Source organism: Ammospiza caudacuta, chromosome 20 (genome assembly GCF_027887145.1).
Source record: "Ammospiza caudacuta isolate bAmmCau1 chromosome 20, bAmmCau1.pri, whole genome shotgun sequence".
Taxonomy (NCBI): Eukaryota; Metazoa; Chordata; class Aves; order Passeriformes; family Passerellidae; genus Ammospiza; species Ammospiza caudacuta.
In genome coordinates this window covers 6,525,386-6,544,481 of record NC_080612.1, presented here as the reverse complement: position 1 = coordinate 6,544,481, position 19,096 = coordinate 6,525,386, and the positions used below count along the sequence as shown (strand labels likewise).

Here is a 19,096-nt window from a genome sequence, read left to right as displayed (position 1 = left end):
TCCCACGCAGCCGCTCCCCTTGGCAAACACGGCAGAGGGAGCGGCCCTGAGGGGCTCCCGCTCCCATCCCGAGGGCTTGGAAGGGCCCCGAGAGACGGGGAAATGTCAGCGTGGGGTGGGCCCGGAGCTGAAGAGGTTTCCGCGCCCCGGCTGCTGGGTGGGACCGCTCACCTGAGCGCTGGGTTTGGGTTCGTTCGGGTGTGATGCTCCGCAGCGCTTCCCTGCCCGCGGGGCAGGGCTGGGGCACCCGAACCAGTCGGGCACGGGCTCAGCCTGGCTCCGGGCCCTGGTGGCATCCGCAGGGAGCTGGGTGTTGGTGGGGCGAGTGAGGGTCCAGGGTGATTTGCCTGGTTGCCCCCATAGCGCCAACAAAGTCTGTGAGCCCTGCCAGTCCATCTGGAACATCGCCCCAGCGCCTCCTCTGCCTCAGTTTCCCCTCTCACATGACTGCCCTGTGCCCTGACTCCCCGCAGGTGCCCCGGGGGTCCCGCAGGGTTCCCAGCGGGTTTGGGACCAGCGGGTGGCTCGGGGTGCTCAGGTGTCCCCTGGGCCCGCGGGGCCTGGCCGGGCCGGCAGAGCCGGTGCAGGAATGCGGGGCTGGGAGGCTCCGGCTCCGGGACAGGCGGTCCCTGCTGCGGGGGCACCGGGGACACCTCGTCCCCTCGGCAGTGGAGAGCAGACAGGACAGCGCATCCAGCAGCACCGGGAGGACGCCATGGAGCTGCCGTGGGTGCTGCTGGCGCTGGCTGGGACGGCGGCCGCGGACCTGGGTGACTCCTGGGGACAGGGCAGAGGGGACCGGGGCCGGGGGGGGCTGCGAGGGGTTTGTGCCAGGGAGGGCTGGGCATGGCTGGGGGGTCCCCATCAGTGCTGGCGCCTTGTGACATTGCCGTGTGCCAGCACCGCTGTGGATGCGGGGTCAGGCACTTGAGCAGTGCAGAACAGGAGGGTGCAGAACGGGGATTTAGGATCCCCTTTTGGGGTGTCACCCCTTGGGGTGCTCCCCTCTTTCACTGCCCACTCCCCAGCCCGGCTGCCCTACGTGCCCCAGGTGCCCCCCATGGCCCTGCTGGGCAGGGTCACCGCCACCACCTTCGCTCTGGAGCGGCCCCGCTGCGTCTTCGACGGCCACGCCGATGCCTCCGACGCCGTTTGGCTGGCGGTGGCCTTTGCCAACGGTGAGCCCTGGCTGTTCCTGCGGCAGGGGACACGGGGACCCTCCCGCAGCCGCTCACCCACCCCCTGTGCCGTGCAGCCTCGGCCGCCTTCAGGAACCCGCAGTGCCGGGCCGAGGTGCCCCCGTACAAGGAGCTGCTCTCTGCCCGCTCCTACATGACCCTGGAGACGGCGGCGGCCGCGTTTTCCTGCTCGGCACCGGGCCCGGCCGTGCTGCGGGTCGGGGCTGACACGGCCTGCAGGGACCAGGGCAGACAGGACCCCTGCAATGGGCCCCTGCCCTCCCCGGGACCCTACAGGTAAGGCCAGAGCCCCAAATCCCGGCTGGGGAGACCCGCCTGGACCCAGGGATTGTCCCCCCCCACCCCGTCCCGGTGTCAGCCCCGTCCCCCCGGCAGGGTGAAGTTCCTGCTGATGGGCTGCCGCGGCCCCAAAGCGGAGACGCGCTGGTCCGAGCCCATCCTCCTGCGCACAGGTACTGGTGGCACTGCCACCCCTTCCCCCCGCACTTCCCTGGCTGGGGTGGTGGCATAAGCATCAGCGCGGTGCCATCACCCCGAAAGCTGCGGGGAGAGGCGATCCCCGACTCTACATCCGCCCCACATCCACCCCACATCCCCGACCCCACATCGCTCATCCCGCTCCCTCCCAGCGCTCAGCCCGAGCACCATCGAGGCCGCTCCCGCCCGCCCTGGCAGCGCCCTGGTGGTGATCGCCTCCATCCTGGCCAGCCTGGGGGCCGCGCTGGCCGCCGCCGTGCTCGGAGCCCTGGGGTACGGGGGGTGCAGGGGGGCCATGGGGGGTACAGGGGGGGGCAGTGTCCGCAGGGGCCTCAGGAGAGCACCCCAACTCGGCAACCCCATCAGCAAAGGAATGGAGATCTTCCTAACATTGAAAAAGCCTTTTTATTCCTGAATTGGGGGTTTGCCGTAGTTTGCAGGAGAAAAGGCTCCTTGGGGGTGGCTGGTGCAGAGCCCCACAGACCCCGTTTGATGCCTCTGTTTCTGTGTCCCCGCAGTGCCACGGTGTGGGGCTCCCTGCGCCACCGGGGCTTGGGGACCGGCGCCTCCACGCGCAGATCCTACCGGACCCACCACATCCCCCCGGGCCCCGGCTGCGGGCGGAGCCCCCCGGGGCTGGGCCCCTCTGCCCCCCAACCTGCTCCGTGCCAGAGAACCCTGGAGCTGTTTGGGTTGGACGGGACCGTGAAGGGACCACCTCGTTCCAACCCCCCTGCCACAGGCGGGGACAGCTTCCACTAGACATGAGCTGTCCTGACAAGTAAAATCTGATTTTCCATCTGCAGCTGTCTCCTCCTGGTCTTTGGCCACGCAGGGTGGGACTGTGAAGGTGGGAGACCTAAAAAGCCACTTGGGGCTCTGGCTTGGTGGCACTTGGTTGTGCGTGTGGGGGACATTTGCTGCCACGGGTGGGGTCTGTCGGGCGCATCCCCACGGACATCCCCTCCTGTCACCCACCCATGCCCCAAACCCAGCGGTTCTCATCACGCCTCGCCGGCGGGCGCTCAAACACAACAAAAGCTCCCGGGGGAACGAGCCCAACCAGTTTGGCGCGGGGCTGCTGCAGGAATGTGGGCGGACGGTGCCCACAGGCGGCTCCCCGGGGACGCGGAGCAGCTCCCGCACTCCCGCCCTCGGCACCGCGGAGCCCGCACCATGATCCCGCTGCTGCTGCTGCTCCTGCCCGCCGCCCACGGCATCGGTGAGTCCCGAACGCCACCGGGACTGCCCTGGCACCGCGGGGATGCCCCGGGCTCACACCGGACCCCGCTGGGCCGGGAGGTGTGGGGCAGCTGGTGCCCCCTTTGCTGGGTCCTGTTCTGGGTGCCGGTCTCTGGTGCGGCTGGTGTTGGCTGGCTGGCACAGTGCGGGTTTCTCTGGAGTCCACCAGGGCTCCCCTGAACTTAGAGGCGTGAGGCAGCTGATTCCCCCCCATTCTGGTCAGGTGTCCAAGTGTCAGGGACACCAAATGTCCCTGGTGTCACCCACCCTGGTCCCCCGGGTGTCCCCCCGCGGCCGGGAGCACGGAGCGGTTTTGCTTCCTCTTTTAATGCAGCGCGTGTCTGACTGAGCCCACACTGGGAGTGGGAGGCGAGGGGGGGCCACTGCCGAGATCCCGGGGCTTGGCTGCCTCCTGTCCCTGTCCCCCTGTCCCCCTGCCCCTGTCCCCCTGTCCCCCTGTCCCTGTCCCCGAGCCCTGGCGCCCCGGTCAGAGCCTCGGTGCCGGGATGCAGCGGGGGATCCGCGCCCTCCACCGCCCCCTCGGCTTCTCCCCGCAGTCGAGCTGGGGACCAAGCCAGCCCTGACCCAGGATCTGGAGGGGGTGACAACTGCCACCACCTTCGTGCTGGAGCAGCCCCGCTGCATCTTCGGAAACTTCAGCAACGCCGTCATCTGGCTGGTGGTGGCCCTGGACAAGGGTAGGTGGGAGCAGCCCGGGGCAGGGGGCGTGCGGGGGTCCCTGTACCCCCAGCAAGTCCCTCCTCACCCCCATCCCCATCCCCATCCCTGCAGATGCATCCGCCTTCAACAACAGCGCGGAGCCGGGGACTCCCGAGACCGCGTTCCAGAGCTTCCCTAACGCCGTCAGTGCCTACATGACCCTGAACGCCACCCTGGCCAGCTACCCCTGCCCCAAACCCGCCGGGGACATCACGGTGCTGCGGGTGGGCAGCGAGACGAGCTGTGCCACCGATGTGTCGCGACCCACGTGCAATGGCCCCCTGCCCGGCCCCGGGCCCTACCGGTGAGCCTGCCCTGGACCTGCCCCTCTCCGGGGCTGCCGCCACCCCAAGGCACCGCGGCCAACCTCCCTTTCCATCTCAGGGTGAAGTTCCTGGCCCTGGAGGGCTCTGTGCCCGTGGCCGAGACAGCCTGGTCGGAGCCCATCGCGCTGAGGACAGGTACTGGAGCTCGTCCTGCCCCCATACCCAGCCCACAGCCGGGATATGGGGCGGTCCTGGGCCTGTGGGGCGCTCCCAGGGGGCTGAATGCTGAGCAACAGCGGTTTGGGGTGAGGGGAAACTGAGGCAGGGCTCTGCCGCGGGTGTCACGCGTGCACGGTGGCACCGTGTGATGGCACACACGAGCACACCATCGCCCGGCTGGACCCCTGAGCCTCTCCGGCGTGTGTGTCCCTCCATCCCGCCATCCTGCTCTCTCTCTTGCTCTCTCCCCAGCCAAACCACTCAGCAGCATCTCCACGGCGGGCAGCGGGCACAGCGCCGGCATGATCGCCATCACCGCCATCCTCTCCATCCTCCTCGCCATCCTGCTGGCCGCGCTGGTGGCCATGCTCTTCTCCTGCGGGTGAGTGCCACCACCGGGGCAGGGTGACACGGCCAGAGGGTGACACGGCCAGAGGGTGACACCGCCACAGGGTGACACCGCCACAGGGTGACACCGCCCTCCCCCACTCACCACCCTCACCCCGCCTTCCCTCCCCAGCTCGGACTCGTGCGGCAGCAGCACCTTCAGCAAGCCCGAGTCGGTGTCGGTGCAGCGCTACAACACCCACCACGTCTATGACCAGGCGGCCGCCCGGCTCTGAGCGCCGCCGCCCCTCCCGCGTGTCCCCGTGCGGGGTAAATGTCACCCGCAGTGCTCCCTGCCCATGGTGACACCGGCCCGCAGCTCTCCCTGCCCATGGTGACACCGACCCGCAGTGCTCCCTCCCATGGTGACACCGACCCGCAGTGCTCCCTGCCCATGGTGACACCGGCCCGCAGCCCTGGTGACACCGACCCGCAGTGCTCCCTCCCATGGTGACACCGGCCCGCAGTGCTCCCTGCCCATGGTGACACCGACCCGCAGTGCTCCCTCCCATGGTGACACCGACCCGCAGTGCTCCCTCCCCATGGTGACACCGACCCGCAGTGCTCCTTCCCATGGTGACACCGGCCCGCAGTGCTCCCTGCCCATGGTGACACCGGCCCGCAGCCCTGGTGACACCGGCCCGCAGTGCTCCCTCCCCATGGTGACACCGGCCCGCAGCTCTCCCTCCCCATGGTGACACCGGCCCGCAGTGCTCCCTCCCATGGTGACACCGGCCCGCCGCCCTGGGGACACGGCCGGAGCCGCCACCCGGAGCGCGACATTAAAGGCTTTTCCCGTGCTTGTGCCCGGCTGTGCCGCCTGTTTGTGACCCCCGGGAAGCCCCAGGGTCCCCGTGCCCCACTGTGAGCCCAGCGCTGGAGGGAGGGAGCTGCTGCACGGGGTGCTCTGCACTGGGGACGCTGTCACACCCAGCTGGGCCATCGGTGCCACCTTCGGATGGGGAATGTCCCCTGGGTGCAGGGCAGCGAGGGGAGCCCGAGCCCAGCCCTGGTGCTGGGGTGAGAGGCGCGGAAATGCCCCAGGAGGGGGTGGTGGATGTGGGGGGGTTCCTCCAACCCCTTTTATCCTACATAAAGGATGGATATCCCACAATGATCCTCCCTGACCCAGCCCAGAGGAGGGGCTCCCACACCCCAAAATGACTCAATCTGTCCTGGGGGCAGCTCGGGCTCCTCTGAGAGCCATGAGACCCCAAAAGGGAACCCCGGGGTGTCTGATCCTGCACCGGGGGTGTCCCTGAGCCCGATCTGAGGATGTGGGGCTGATCCTGCACTGGTGAGGGGCGGGCTGGGCTGGGGAGGGGAAGCTGATGCTGATCCCGGGCTGGAAGGGACCGGATCCATCACGGCTGATCCTACAGTGGGGTGTGGATCTCCGGGGCTGATCTCAGCGCTGGGGGTGCCCTGATCCTGCAGCCCGGGCAGGATGAGACCCCGCTGTGGGGCTGGAGACGACCCCGGTGTGGGTGGGGCCGGGGCAGGTGTGTGAATACACCTGAACACATCATACACCGGGCAGGTGTGTGTGAATACACCTGAACACATCATACACCGGGCAGGTGTGTGTGAATACACCTGTACACATCATACACCGGGCAGGTGTGTGTGAATACACCTGTACACATCATACACCGGGCAGGTGTGTGTGAATACACCTGTACACATCATACACCTGGGCAGGGGTGTGTGATTACACCTGTACACATCATACACCGGGCAGGTGTGTGTGAATACACCTGAACACATCATACACCGGGCAGGTGTGTGTGAATACACCTGAACACATCATACACCGGGCAGGTGTGTGTGAATACACCTGTACACATCTTACACGGGGCAGGGGTATGTGATTACACCTGTACACATCATACACCGGGGCAGGGGTGTGTGAATACACCTGTACACATCATACACCGGGCACGTGTGTGTGAATACACCTGTACACATCATACACCGGGCACGTGTGTGTGAATACACCTGTACACATCTTACACGGGGCACGTGTGTGTGAATACACCTGTACACATCATACACCAGGCAGGGGTGTGTGAATACACCTGAACACATCATACACCTGGGCAGGGGTGTGTGAATACACCTGTACACATCTTACACGGGGCACGTGTGTGTGATTACACCTGTACACATCATACACCAGGGCAGGTGTGTGTGAATACACCTGTACACATCACACACCTGGGCAGGGGTGTGTGAATACACCTGAACACATCATACACCAGGGCAGGGGTGTGTGAATACACCTGTACACATCATACACCAGGGCAGGGGTGTGTGAATACACCTGTACACATCATACACGGGGCACGTGTGTGTGATTACACCTGTACACATCACACACCGGGCAGGGGTGTGTGAATACACCTGTACACATCATACACCGGGCAGGGGTGTGTGAATGCACTTGTACACATCATACACGGGGCAGGTGTGTGTAAATACACCTGTACACATCACGCACAAGCATTACCAGCCCCGTTTGTCCCCGCAGGCGCCACGCCAAGGGCAGCGTCACCCTGGCACCCCCGGCCGGTCACAGCGCCCTCCCGGGCTGTCCTTGTGCCACCCAGGGGGGTGTTAGCAACCTGCCCCCCCCGCTGCCTCCGTGGAGCCCGGCCGAGGGAAATGGAGCAAATCCAGCGATTAACTCCTGCCGGAGCAGCGTGGGAGCAGCGGAGCGATGGCTCCATCCGGCAATCGCGGGTCCTCTCCGCCCCACACCCCGTAAATAAAACAATGCTTCACCTGCAAAGGGCTGTGGGGGTGTCACCTGTGTCACCTGCCACCCGTGTGTCGCTGCAGGTGGCACATGTGGCCCTGACCGCCTGTGGGGCTGGGGATGGCACATGGTGAGGCTCGTGGGGTGGTGGCGGGGACAGCACCTTGTCCCCTCGCTGTCCCCTGTGCGGGGGAGGCAGAGGGGCAGCGCGGCAGGGACAGAGCGCTGTGCTCACAGCGTGTTCCCAGCGTGTCCCCGCAGTGTCCCCGCGGCGGAAATGCCAAGGACCCTCTCGGCGGGCACAGCCCTGAGCCCCAGCTGTGGGTGCGGCCGAGCCCCGGGCCCGGGGGGGTCTGGCCATGGGGGGCTCCCCGCTGGTATTTAGGGCACCCAGAAATGCCGCCTGTCCTCGGGCGCGCTGCAGTACTTTAAAAACAAACAAAATAGTTAAAAGTCACTAAAACGCTGGAAGTTTGGGGTGCAGAGCAGCACGCCCGATGCTGCACCCCCCAGGTTCGCGGGGTACGGAGGGGTTCGGTGTGGGTTTGGTCCAACACAGGCGGGCGCTGGGCTGGGCAGGCGGGGGCTGAAATGCCCTGGGGCTGCGGGAGATACCGGGGGCTGAGGGGGACCGAGGGGACAGCCGGGACACGCCGGGGACCCTGCGGGGACACAGAGGGGACACAGAGGGGACACAGCGGGGGGACCCAGGGCACAGAGCGGGGTGACCGAGGGGACCCAGCGGAGACAGAGCGGGGACAGAGCGGGGACTGAGGGGACACAGTGGGGACACAGCGGGGACACAGAAGGACCGAGGGCACCGAGGGGGAATCGGGGACAGACCGGGGGGACCCCGCGGGACCCCGGCAGCGCGGGCAGCCCGGCCCCGCCCACCCGCGCAGGCCACACCCCCTGGCCGACAGCCGATAGCATCACCCAATGGGCACCTCGGATTCGCTCTAGACCACGCCCCTTTCCCCGCCCCCGCACGCTGATTGGCGGCCGCCGGCGCCGGCCCGCACATGGGCGCTGTGCTCGGGGCCGCGGGTTCGAGGCCGCGCTCGGCTCCGTTTGGCTCCGCTCGGCTCCGCTCGGCTCCGCTGCCCGCTCGCCATGGCCCGGCGCAGCGCCCTCTCCATCCGCATCGTGGAGGGCAGGAACCTGCCCGCCAAGGACATGTGAGTGTCCCCGCGGCGGTCGGGGGAGCTTCGGGGCGGGGGCATCCCCAGGGAGTCGCCGCTTTCCCAGGGGGGCTGCGGGGTGTCCCCCCAACAGGTCCCTGATGGGGACCCCACCCTGGGGGTGGCCTTAGAGCCTCCTCCCTGCCTTGGGGGCTTGCCCAGAATGGTTTGGGGGCCCCCTGGCCATGCATGTGGTTTAGGGGCTCAGCCCCAGGTGGGTTTAGGATCCCCTCTTGGGGTGTCACCCCTCGGGGTGCTCCCTCCCGGGTGGCTTTGGAATCGCCCCGCATTGAGGATTCCCCCCAGGGTGGCTTTAGGGTCCCCCCCCAGCAGTGTGCTTACTTTGGGGGTTCCCTTCAGGGTGGATCTGGGGTACCCCTCCAGCAGTGCACCTGCTTTGGAGGTTCCCCATAGGGTGGCTTTGGAATCCCCCTCGCTTTGGGGGTTCCCCCAGTGCGGCTTTGGGGTTCCCTTCAGGACATTTTTGTGCGCCCCCAGCAGTTCTTGGCGCTTTGGGGGCTCCCTCAGCAGGGCTGTGATTTGGGGACACCCCCCGGGATGGGGTTGAGGTTTCCCCCCGTGCTGTGCGATGCCCCCAGCCGTGTTTGGGGTACCCCAAGCAGCGCTCCCACTTTGGGGGCTCCCCCGGGGGTGCCACGGGGCAGGGCTGTCCCCACCATGGAGGGACCCTCGCAGGGACCCCCGGGCGGGCAGCAGGACCCGGTACATCGGTCCCCAAAGGAGCAGGGGCTGCCCCAGGGCTGTGTCCATCCCCGGCTCCATCGCACCTGGCTGAGAACCGGGGGCCGCCCTCGGCTCGGGATTTCCCTCCCAGAAATTCCCGGCGCTCTCTCTCCTCATCGCTCTGATCCCTGTGGGGCGGGATATGGGGACAACACCGGGGTGGCCCCAGCCGCCACCAAGGCAGCGGGAAGCTGCTGAGGAGCAGCCGGAAAACCAGCAAAAATCCCTGCAGCCGTCATGGAAAAAGAGGATAAACAAGGAAAGAAACATGACTTTTTTTTTTTTTTCTTTTTTCTTTTTTTTTCTTTTTTTAAATCCCGTGTGTCAGGGCCTGATTTTTAAATCCCTTGGCACAACTCCCCGCCGGAGCTTGACCCAGCTCTGGCTTTTGGGAGGTTCTGGGAGGTTTTGGGAGCTTTCCGGACCGGTGCCTTTGGGACGTGGCGCTGGGCTGGGACAGCGGGGAGGGAAACCCGAGCGCGACCTTGGCCGAGGCTGCCCCGGCCCCCTCCCCGCTGCCCCGGGATCCGGTTCCCTGCCCTGGCACCGCTCTGGGATCGCTGCTTTCCTCCGGGAGTTCCCTCCGCGGGGTGTCCCCAGCTCAGCCCCTGCCGGCAGCAGCCGGGGGTGATGGGAGCGCCCCCAAATCCCCGGGGGGAACCCTCAGATCCCACAGGATTTGGCTCAGGGAGTTACGGGAGCTCCCCCCAGCTGAGGCTGCCAAATGTTCCCCTCGTCTTTATCCCAGGAAAGCAAGGGAAGTGGGCTGCCTGATTGTTTTCAATGGCTTTTAATGTTTAAATTTGCTTTATTTAGTATTATTTTTAATTGTTTTTATTATTATTATTTATATGAATTTATTTTATTTTCATTTCTGTTTTATTATTTCTTTATTTTATTGGATTCTTTTAATGTTAGGATAATAAATAACGCAAATAATTTTTCATCTTTAATTTCTTCAAATCTATTTTTATTTCAGTGTTTTCACTTAACTTTTTACTTCATTATTTTTTAAATTATTTTTTGCTTCATTTTTGCCCTTTTTCATTTTTTTCACTTAGTTGTTATTGATTTCTTCACTTACTATTCTGTTTTATTTTATTATTTTATTTTATTATTTTATTTTATTATTTTATTTTATTATTTTATTTTATTATTTTATTATTTTATTTTATTATTTTATTATTTTATTTTTCTTTTAATCTATTCTATTTTATTATTTTTTTACTTTATTTTTAATTTTTTCCTTTATTTTTTATTTTTTATTTTATTAATTTATTTTATTTTCTTATTTTCTTTTTCCTTTAGTTTTTTCTTTTATTTTTTCTTTTATTTTTCTTAGATTTTCTTTTTTTCTTTTACTTTTCATTATTTAAAAAAAATTACACCATTTTTCTTTTATTTTTCTTTTGTTTTAATTTATTTTTTGTTCTACTTCAATTTTCTTTGATTTTTTAATTCTATTTTCCTTTTTTTTTTTTTTTTATTCTATTTCCCTTCAATTTACCATTCTATTTTTTCTTTCCCTTTCAGTTCCATTTTTAATTTAAATATTTACTTATTCTCACCACCCCCCCGGGCACACCCGCTCCGCTGCCTCCACCAGTTAATTTTTAATTCCATCCCTCCGCGGCTCTGCCGCCCGAGGGGTGGCTGCGGGTTCCTTCCCCCTTCCCCCAGTGCTGGGCTCATTTCCTCTTTCCAAAGCTCTTCCCCTTTCCAGCTCGTTCCGCGCACGCAGCGCGGGTGCCCCAGCCAGCCCCGCGCCACCAATCCTTGGTGACATCCCTGGTGACATCCCGGGACAGGGATGCTGCGCGGGCGGAGCCTTTGGAGCGGGGATTTCTCCTCACCCGGGCTCCTCCCGCAGCCCATCTTGTGTTTGGATGCCGGTGCCCGGGTGTCTCCCGGCGCTCTGGCTGTCGCCACGCTGGGGACAAGGGTTTGCCGCTGTCGCCGCTGTCCCCGCGCGTTGCCGGGCGCAGCTGGAGCGGGCAGCAGCTGCTCCCGTTCCGCCTGCCCGCTCCCGGCAGCGCCCGTGGTTTGTACAAGGCAGGAAATGTCAGCGAGGGGCTCTGCTGGATGGCATTTCACTAGCGGCTCTCCTTAGAAACCCTCTTCTTTAAAAGCCCTCTTCTTTAAAAGCCCTCTTCTTTAAAAGCCCTCTTCTTTAAAAGCCCTCTTCTTTAAAAGCCCTCTCTTTAAAAGCCCTCTTCTTTAAAAGCCCTCTCTTTAAAGGCCCTCTCTTTAAAGGCCCTCTCTTTAAAGGCCCTCTCGGCCGGGCAGGCACGGAGCGGGAGCGGCTCTTGGCATCCTGCTGCATTCCAGCCCCGCGGGGCCGCACGGGTGGAAGCGCCTGCGAGCGGGGATGTTGTCGTGGTACCCGGGATGCACAGCCCAGAGAAATCCCTGCTGCTGTGTTAGTGGAGCTCCACAAAGCCTTTCAGTTCCTTCCAACTCCTTTGAATCCCCTAAAACCCTTTCAGTCCCCCTCAAAACCTCTTTTGAATCCCCCCAAACCCTTTTCAGCCCCCCTCAAAACCCTTTAAATCCCCTCCACCCCTTTTTGATTCCCCCAAAATTCCTTTCAGTCCCCTCCAGCCTCTTTTGATTCCCCCAAAACCCCTTTCAGTCCCCCTCAAAACCCTTTAAATCCCCTCCAACCCCCTTGGAATCTCCCAAAACCCCTTTCAGTCCCCCCCAAAACCCCTTTTGGTCCCCTTCAAAACCCTTTCAGTCCCTCCCACCTCTTTTGATTCCCCCAAACCACCTTCTGACTCCCCCCAAGAACCCTTTCAATCCTCCTCAAAACCATTTTTGTCCTCTCCAACTCCTTTTGAATCCCCCAAAACCCTTTCAATTCCTTTTGATTCCCCCAAAACCCCTTTCAGTCCTCTCCAACTCCTTCAGTCCCCCCAAAACCCCTTTGGATTCCCCCAAATTCTTTCAGTTGTCCCCAAAACCCTTTCAATCTTCCCAGCAGCTGCCTCTCAGCCTCTCTAGATTTGGGATGTGGAAATCCCTCAGTGCCTGGGGTCCCCCCAGCTGTGCACCCTCCCTTTCCCCAGGACACTGCCTGACAGCACCTCTGGGGTCGGTGTTGATGAGTTCTCCATGCTCCGAGCTGCTGTGTGTCACTGGGATGGGAGCCACAACCTTTCCATGACCTTGGCCACCCCCCAGGTCCCTGGCTCCTCTGTCCCTGGCTGGAGTGCCCACCCCTGACCCTGTTTCTGATGGAGCAGGGCAATAAGCTGTAAAACTGATTATTTTTTGGCAAAGGTGATTCATGTTGTCGCCAGGGAGGAAGAGTGGTCAAAGCCTGCTGGTGGCTGCCCTTCACACCTTCTGCATCCCTGGGAGTGTCCCTGGGGCTGTCCCCATCCCTGTGGGAGTGCTGGGGGTCTGGGGACGCCCTGGGGCTGGAGGAGGCTGCTGTGGCCTCACTCCTGCTGTGTGATATTGGGCTGGAAGTGTAGCCTGAAGCTGTTTTGGGGACAGGGTGGGGTTTGTTTGCTCCTTGCCTTCCTGTGTGGAAGAGGAAAAGCCACTTCTGGCAGCAGCGGGACACAGCGGCCGGACACGGTCACGGAGGAGTGTCCCCGGTCTGGAGCCAGGCCAGGGTCACCCTGTGCTGGCAGCTGTGGCCAAGTGTCCCCATGGAAGCCTCTGGCAGCCTCAGCCTCACCCTCAGGGCTTGGGCTCTGTTCTGTGGGGGCTGTCCGGGCTGGAGGCTTTGGTCACTATGGCCAGGAGTGTCCTGTGGGCTGGGTGGTGGCCAGGCTGTGGCTGTGGCACTGACAGGGCTGTCCCTTGTCCTTCCAGCACGGGGAGCAGTGACCCCTACTGCATCGTGAAGATCGATGATGAGGCCATCATCAGGTGGGTGGCCCTGCTCCCTGGCTGTCCCTAAAACTGCTGAGCCCCAAACCTCGCTCCTGGCAGGTGTCTCCATCTGCTGCAGGCACATTATTGTTAATATAATTATTTATTGTTATTTATCATTCATTATTATTCCCTGCTTTGGGCTGAGGTGCTCCTGCAGACAGTGTCAACATCTCATGGCCCCCTCCCCTCTACCCCACCCCTGTGTGACAGGACAAGAACAGGGACAGAGACTCATCCCTGCCCCAGCTGAGGGTTCCAAACTCTGGGTGCTGCCCCCAGCTGGGGAGCACACCTGGGAGGGAGCCCTGTGCCCTGTGTCACCAGTGCCACCTGCCCCACAGGACTGCCACGGTGTGGAAGACGCTGTCCCCATTCTGGGGGGAGGAATACGAGGTGCAGCTCCAGCCTGGCTTCCACAGCATCTCCATCTACGTCATGGACGAGGATGCCCTCAGGTGTGCTGGGGGCTCAGCCTGGGGACTCTCTTGGTGGCTTTGGCTCCCTGCATGCTCAGCCTGGTGCTGACACCCGAGAATCCCCACCTGGCCGTGCTGCCCTGGCTTTGGGACACAGATGGGGGAAGTTTTCTCCCAAGGATATTGTCCAGCTGGCAGCAGAGGGTGGTTGATTGCTCCATGGGGACAGACACACCAAGGTGGCCCCTGTCCCCCCAAAGTGGGTGCTGTCCTACCTGAGTACCAATCCCATGCCGTGTCCTGCTTCCCACTTTTGTTTTCCAGCCGTGATGACATCATTGGCAAGGTCTGCATCACCCGGGACATGCTGGCAGAGCACCCCAAGGGTAGGGGAAAGGTGGCTGGGAGGTCCCAGGAGGGACCCACCCCTTGGACAAGCTGGTCCTGAGGGGTTCCCCAACAACCCCTTTGTGGGGATCCCCCCTTTTCCCACAGGATACAGCGGCTGGATGAGCCTCAGCGAGGTGGACCCTGATGAGGAGGTGCAGGGGGAGATCCACCTGCGGGTGGAGGTGCTGGGCAGCCAGGGCAGCCGGCGGCTGCGCTGCTCCGTGCTGGAGGCCAGGTGAGAGGGGACACGGGGGTGACAGGGCTGTGTGTGCAGCTGGGACATGGGTGCTGCTCCATGACTCAGTTTCCCTGGTGTATCCGGTCCTTTCATCACCCAGCAGGTGCTGGGGGTGCTGGGGCAGGCTCTACCTCATCTGCAGGTCTTTGGGACATAATCTTGAGATTCCCTGAGAGGGGAGGGGTGTCACGGGTGCCTGTGGGTATTTTGGGAGGTTGCTGGTAAGTTCCCCCCCTTCTCGGCAGGGATTTGGCCAGGAAGGACCGGAATGGTGCCTCTGACCCCTTTGTCCGCCTGCGCTACAATGGGAAGACACAGGAGAGCACCGTGAGTGCGGCTGCAGCCATGCCAGGGCTGCAGGGGGACTCCATCCATGGGGAAACCCAGAGCCATCCCTGTCCCCCAGCATCCCCAGCCTGGTGTCCCTGAGGGACAGACCCACCCAGCAAAAGGGACAAAGCTGTTGCCTTTGCAGGTGGTCAAGAAATCCTGTTACCCTCGCTGGAACGAGACCTTTGAGTTCGAGCTGGCTGAGCCTGCTGGGGAGAAGCTCTGTGTGGAGGTGTGGGACTGGGACCTCGTCGGCAGGAACGACTTCCTGGGCAAGGTGAGCCCCAAACCATTCCTGTGCTGCCAGGATCCTGCCCAGCTGCACACCCAGCCCTCTCCTGCCTTCCTCTCCCAGGTGGTGTTCAGCGTGCAGGGGCTGGAGGCGGCCGAGCAGGAGGAGGGGTGGTTCAGGCTGTGGCCAGACAAGTCCAAACCGACAGAGGATGGGTGAGTGGTGGCACAGGGTGTTGGGGTGTGCTGGGGTGGTCCCAGTGCCCTCAGGGGCATTAGGGAGGGGGGTTTTCCTGGGAAGCATCATCACTTTGGAGGGGTAGCCTGGCCTCAGGCTACCTCCTGCTTGGTGAAGTATTCATCCATCCACCCATCCATCCTTCCATCCTTCCGTTCACCTATACATCCATCCATTGTACATCCATCCATTATCCCTCCATCCATCCCTCCATCCATCCCTCCATCCCTCCATCCACCCACCCACCCACCCTCCCTGTGCTCCTGCAGGCGCCGGGGCAGCCTGGGCTCGCTGCAGCTGCAGGTGAAGCTTCGGGACGAGACAGTTCTTCCCTCCCAGTGCTACCAGCCCCTGGTGCAGCTCCTGTGCCAGGAGGTGAAGTCGGGGTGCCAGGTGAGGGGTGCATGCCCATCCCTGCTGGGGCACCCACATTTCCCAGCTCTGTGCCTGCCTCGGGCTGCCACGTTATGGTGCCTCTTCCCTCCAGGATGGCCAAGTGCACCTGGTCACCCTCCTGGACGAAACCGCCACGGCCGAGTGCCGCCAGGAGGTCGCCATCAACTTGGTCAAACTCTTCCTGGGCCAGGGGCTGGTCAAGGAGTTTCTGGACCTGCTCTTTGAGCTGGAGCTGGCCAAGCCCTGTAAGGCTGGAATGGGGAGTGGACCCGGAGGCTTCTTTATCGTCTCCTGGGGCTGCAAAACCTCCAGGGCTTTTTGAGGGGATTTTTTGGGAGTGATGGTTGAGGCTCAGCCATCACACTGTGGAATCTGTTGGGCTCATCCCAGCAGTTCATGGGCTGGGGTTGGTGGAGGAGCAGGTGGGCTGAGGTTAGGAAATCCCCATGACCCCCATGGAAGTGGCCAGGGGGGCGGGGCACAGGCTCTGGGAATGAGCCCATGACTGCAGCTGCGGGCGCTGCCTCCATGGGGTGCCAAGCCAGTGACAGGGGAAGGAGAAACCAGAGGAAGTTGTGACACCAAGTCCGTGGGGGAGTCTGATTTTCCCTTTGGGAGGGGTAACTCTATGGTCAGCAGTTACTGTTTCCAGGGCTGAGGGCTTGGGGATTGACCAAAGAGAGTCCATGGGATGCTACATGCAGCTGCCCAGGGGTGACCTGTGGCTGTCCCCCAGGCCATGGCCCCTCTCCTGTTTTGCAGGTGAGCCCAACACTCTGTTCCGGAGCAACTCTCTGGCCTCGAAGTCCATGGAGTCCTTCCTCAAGGTGCCACACCACCCAAAACCTGCTCTTCCCCGATCATTCTGACCCTGGGCTGTTCCCAGGAGAAGGAATGGGAGAGCTGCTGTGCTTGTGCCTTCCCCTGGGGGTGGGAGGCTGGACAAAACCCACTGGGTGACCCTGGGGGTGTCGGGTGCCAAATCTGCAGCCCATTCCTGTCCCCTTTGTGGTCCCTGACAGGTGACAGGGATGCCATACCTGCACTTTGTCCTGGGCCCCACCATCACCCGCGTGTTCGAGGAGAAGAAGTACGTGGAGCTGGACCCCGGCAAGGTGGAGATCAAAGACGTCGGGTAAGGGGCTCGTGGGGCGGCAGGGCAGGGCTGTCCCCAGCGCTGGGGGTGACAGTGGCGGTGCCCGCAGGTGCTCGGGGCTGCACCGGGTGCAGACGGAGGGCGAGGTGATCGAGCAGGGCCGGCAGCACCTCCAGTCCTACCTGGGCGAGCTCCTGGACGCCATCGTCAGGTCGGCCCCGGCGTGTCCGCCCCTGATCCGCGCCGCGTTCCGCCAGCTCTTCCAGCGCGTCGGGGAGCGCTTCCCGCAGCACCAGGTGGGGATGGAGCGGGGTCAGACAGGGACATCCCCAGGGGACGGCGCTCTCTGGGTGCGGTGCTCCTCTCGGGCAAGCAGCAGCCCCGGCCACCGGGGCATCGCTGTTTGTGGGGCTGTCCCACGCTGGGAGAGACCCTCACGTGTGTTCCCCACCCCTCGGCGGTCACAGCACGCCAAATTTGTGGCTGTCACCAGCTTCCTGTGCCTGCGCTTCTTCTCGCCGGCCGTGATGACGCCCAAGCTGTTCCAGCTGCGGGCCACACACGCGGACGCGCGGACCAGCCGCACGCTGCTGCTGCTGGCCAAGGTGCGACACCGGGGCTGGCCTTTGGGGCGCCCGGCCGGTTCTCCTTGGGGCCAGCCGGGGGTGACACTGCCGCTGCCGGGGTCCCCAGGCCATCCAGCTGGTGGGGAACATGGAGCCGGCGGCCGGGCGCGCCAAGGAGACGTGGCTGTCGCCGCTGCTGCCCGCCCTGCAGCAGGGCACCGCCCGCATGAGGGACTTCATCACCCGCCTAGTGGGCACCGAGGAGGAGCAGGGCCAGGAGCAGGGTGAGGGGCGGCCCCCGCCCGCCGTGCTGAAGGAGGGGCTGCTCCTTGTGCACAAGACACGGGGCGAGGGGCCGCTGCTCGCTGCTGCCGCCGGCAAGAAACTGCATTTCTGCCTCACCGGGGAGTCCCTGGGCTTCGGCAAGAGCCCCGGAGCGGAGGTACGGCCGTGCTGGGGGGACAGGGGGGCGGCAGCGGGGCCATGGCCTGGGGGACAGCCACAGGTCATCCCTGGGCAGCTGCATGCAGCATCCCATGAACTCTCGCTCTTTGGTCAATCCCCAAGCCCTCAGCCCTGGAAACATTAACTGCTGACCATAGAGTTAGCGCTTCCAAAGGGAAAAACAGCCCCCTATGTCCCCTGTGTGTGTGTCCCCTCCATCAGCGCATCGGTGCCATCGCCCTGGGCGACATCCTGGCGGCCGAGAAGGTGGAGGAGAAGAGCTTCGGCAGCTCGCACGTCATGCAGGTGGTCTACCTGGCCACGGGCGGGCAGCAGGAGACGGCCTACCTGCAGTGCAAGGTGCGGCGGGGACAGCCCCAGCAGCGGCACAGCCCGGGGGGTGGCACTGCCTGTGTGGTGGCACTGCCCGGGGTCCCTCTGAGTGTCCCCAACCCCGCAGTGTGTCAACGAGCTGAACCAGTGGCTGTCGGCCCTGCGCAAGGTGTGCGGCAACAACCCCCGGCTGCTCCGCTCCTACCACCCCGGCGTGTTCCGCGGCGACAAGTGGAGCTGCTGCCACCAGCGCGACAGGACAGGTACGGTGAGGTGGCCCCGGGGGGGTGCTGGGGTGTCCCCAAGTGAGGTGACACTGTTGTCCCGCAGGGCTGGGATGCGACCGGACCCGGCACGGCGTCACCCTGCAGGACTGGAGTGACCCGCTGGAGCCCGCGGTGGAGGCTCAGCGCCTCTTCCAGCACCTGCAGGGCCTGCGGGACACGCTCAGGTGAGCCCTGCCCCGGAACCCCGCACGGCCCCGGCCGCCCCTTCCCCTCCTGCCACGGGCCCGGCCCTCTCCTCTCCGCAGGGACAAGTACTGGGAGCTGCTGGAGCCGGAGCACGCCCAGAACGGAGCCCGGGGGGAAGGTGGGTGCGGGTTTGGGGTCCTGCTGGGGATGGGAGCTGTGGTGGCTGGGGTGACCCCGGGGCCTGTGGTGGTTTGAGGTGACCCCAGGGGCGCTGTGGTGGTTGGGGTGACCCCAGGGGAGCTGCGGGCTGTCACTGTCGCTCCGTGTCCCGCAGACGCTGCCCTGCCCGAGGGGCTGAGCCGGTTGCTGGCGGTGCTGGCGGAGCTGGAGCGCTGCCACGGGCGGGCGCTGCCTCCGCCGCCCGCGGCGCCGGCGCTGCTGCGGCTGCAGACGTGAGGGCCCGGCCGGGGAGGGCGGCCCTGCAATAAAGGCACTTTGTACCCACCCTCAGCCTGTCCGTGTGTCTGCGGGGCGTGGGGACGGGCCGGGCACTGCCCAGAGCCCTGCTGGTGGCACTGGTGACGTTACACTGGGGACAGCTCTCAGGGGCCTGCTGGTGCCATTGCTGGTGCCATCACTGGCGGCCAGCACTGATGGCAGCACTGGGGATTCTAGTGGTGGTGCTACTAATGGTGGCAATGCTGCCATTGCTTGATGTCCCTGCTGTGCCATTTCTGATGGCCCTGCTGCTGCTGGCTCTGTTGGTGCCATCACTGGTGGCTCGGCTGGTGGCTTGCTGGCAGTGGTGGCATCCTTGGACTCTGCCCACGGTGCCAGCTGGTCAGAGCGGTGCTGTCTCCAGCGGGGACACCGCTGATGGTGTCGCTGGTGTGTGTTCTCCTCCCGGCCCCGCCGCTGGCCGCA

At 62.9% G+C, this 19,096-nt stretch overlaps 3 protein-coding genes across 4 annotated transcripts; all 3 read left to right on the top strand.

Moving 5' to 3' along the window:
* The first annotated feature begins 715 nt into the window (after window positions 1–715).
* LOC131566678 (uroplakin-3b-like) lies at window positions 716–2,438 on the top strand. The gene is made up of 6 exons (XM_058818034.1): window positions 716–770; window positions 1,029–1,178; window positions 1,256–1,475; window positions 1,575–1,651; window positions 1,829–1,949; window positions 2,195–2,438. The coding sequence occupies exons 1-6, from the start codon at window positions 716–718 to the stop codon at window positions 2,436–2,438; spliced, it is 867 nt and encodes a 288-aa protein (XP_058674017.1).
* Window positions 2,439–2,731: 293 nt separating this feature from the next.
* On the top strand, window positions 2,732–5,303 carry LOC131566614 (uroplakin-3b-like protein 1). Of its 2 annotated transcripts, XR_009275562.1 has the most exons (7): window positions 2,732–2,898; window positions 3,476–3,616; window positions 3,711–3,942; window positions 4,023–4,099; window positions 4,376–4,505; window positions 4,644–4,821; window positions 4,854–5,303. XR_009275562.1 is itself a non-coding variant. In XM_058817958.1 (6 exons), the coding sequence occupies exons 1-6, from the start codon at window positions 2,766–2,768 to the stop codon at window positions 4,744–4,746; spliced, it is 816 nt and encodes a 271-aa protein (XP_058673941.1). In that variant the 5' UTR covers window positions 2,732–2,765; the 3' UTR covers window positions 4,747–5,303. The 2 variants fall into 2 exon arrangements, 1 of the variants encoding a protein (XP_058673941.1); XM_058817958.1 differs by having other exon boundaries at window positions 4,644–5,303.
* A 3,078-nt stretch (window positions 5,304–8,381) lies between these two features.
* LOC131566471 (ras GTPase-activating protein 4-like) lies at window positions 8,382–18,673 on the top strand. The gene is made up of 20 exons (XM_058817787.1): window positions 8,382–8,446; window positions 13,019–13,075; window positions 13,423–13,536; window positions 13,822–13,883; window positions 13,993–14,122; window positions 14,371–14,452; window positions 14,601–14,732; window positions 14,811–14,902; window positions 15,194–15,317; window positions 15,412–15,565; window positions 16,083–16,147; window positions 16,343–16,455; window positions 16,526–16,712; window positions 16,884–17,021; window positions 17,110–17,424; window positions 17,649–17,786; window positions 17,887–18,022; window positions 18,090–18,210; window positions 18,292–18,350; window positions 18,507–18,673. Exons 1-20 carry the CDS (start codon window positions 8,382–8,384, stop codon window positions 18,626–18,628), a joined length of 2,406 nt encoding a protein of 801 aa, XP_058673770.1. The 3' UTR covers window positions 18,629–18,673.
* Window positions 18,674–19,096: the final 423 nt, after the last annotated feature.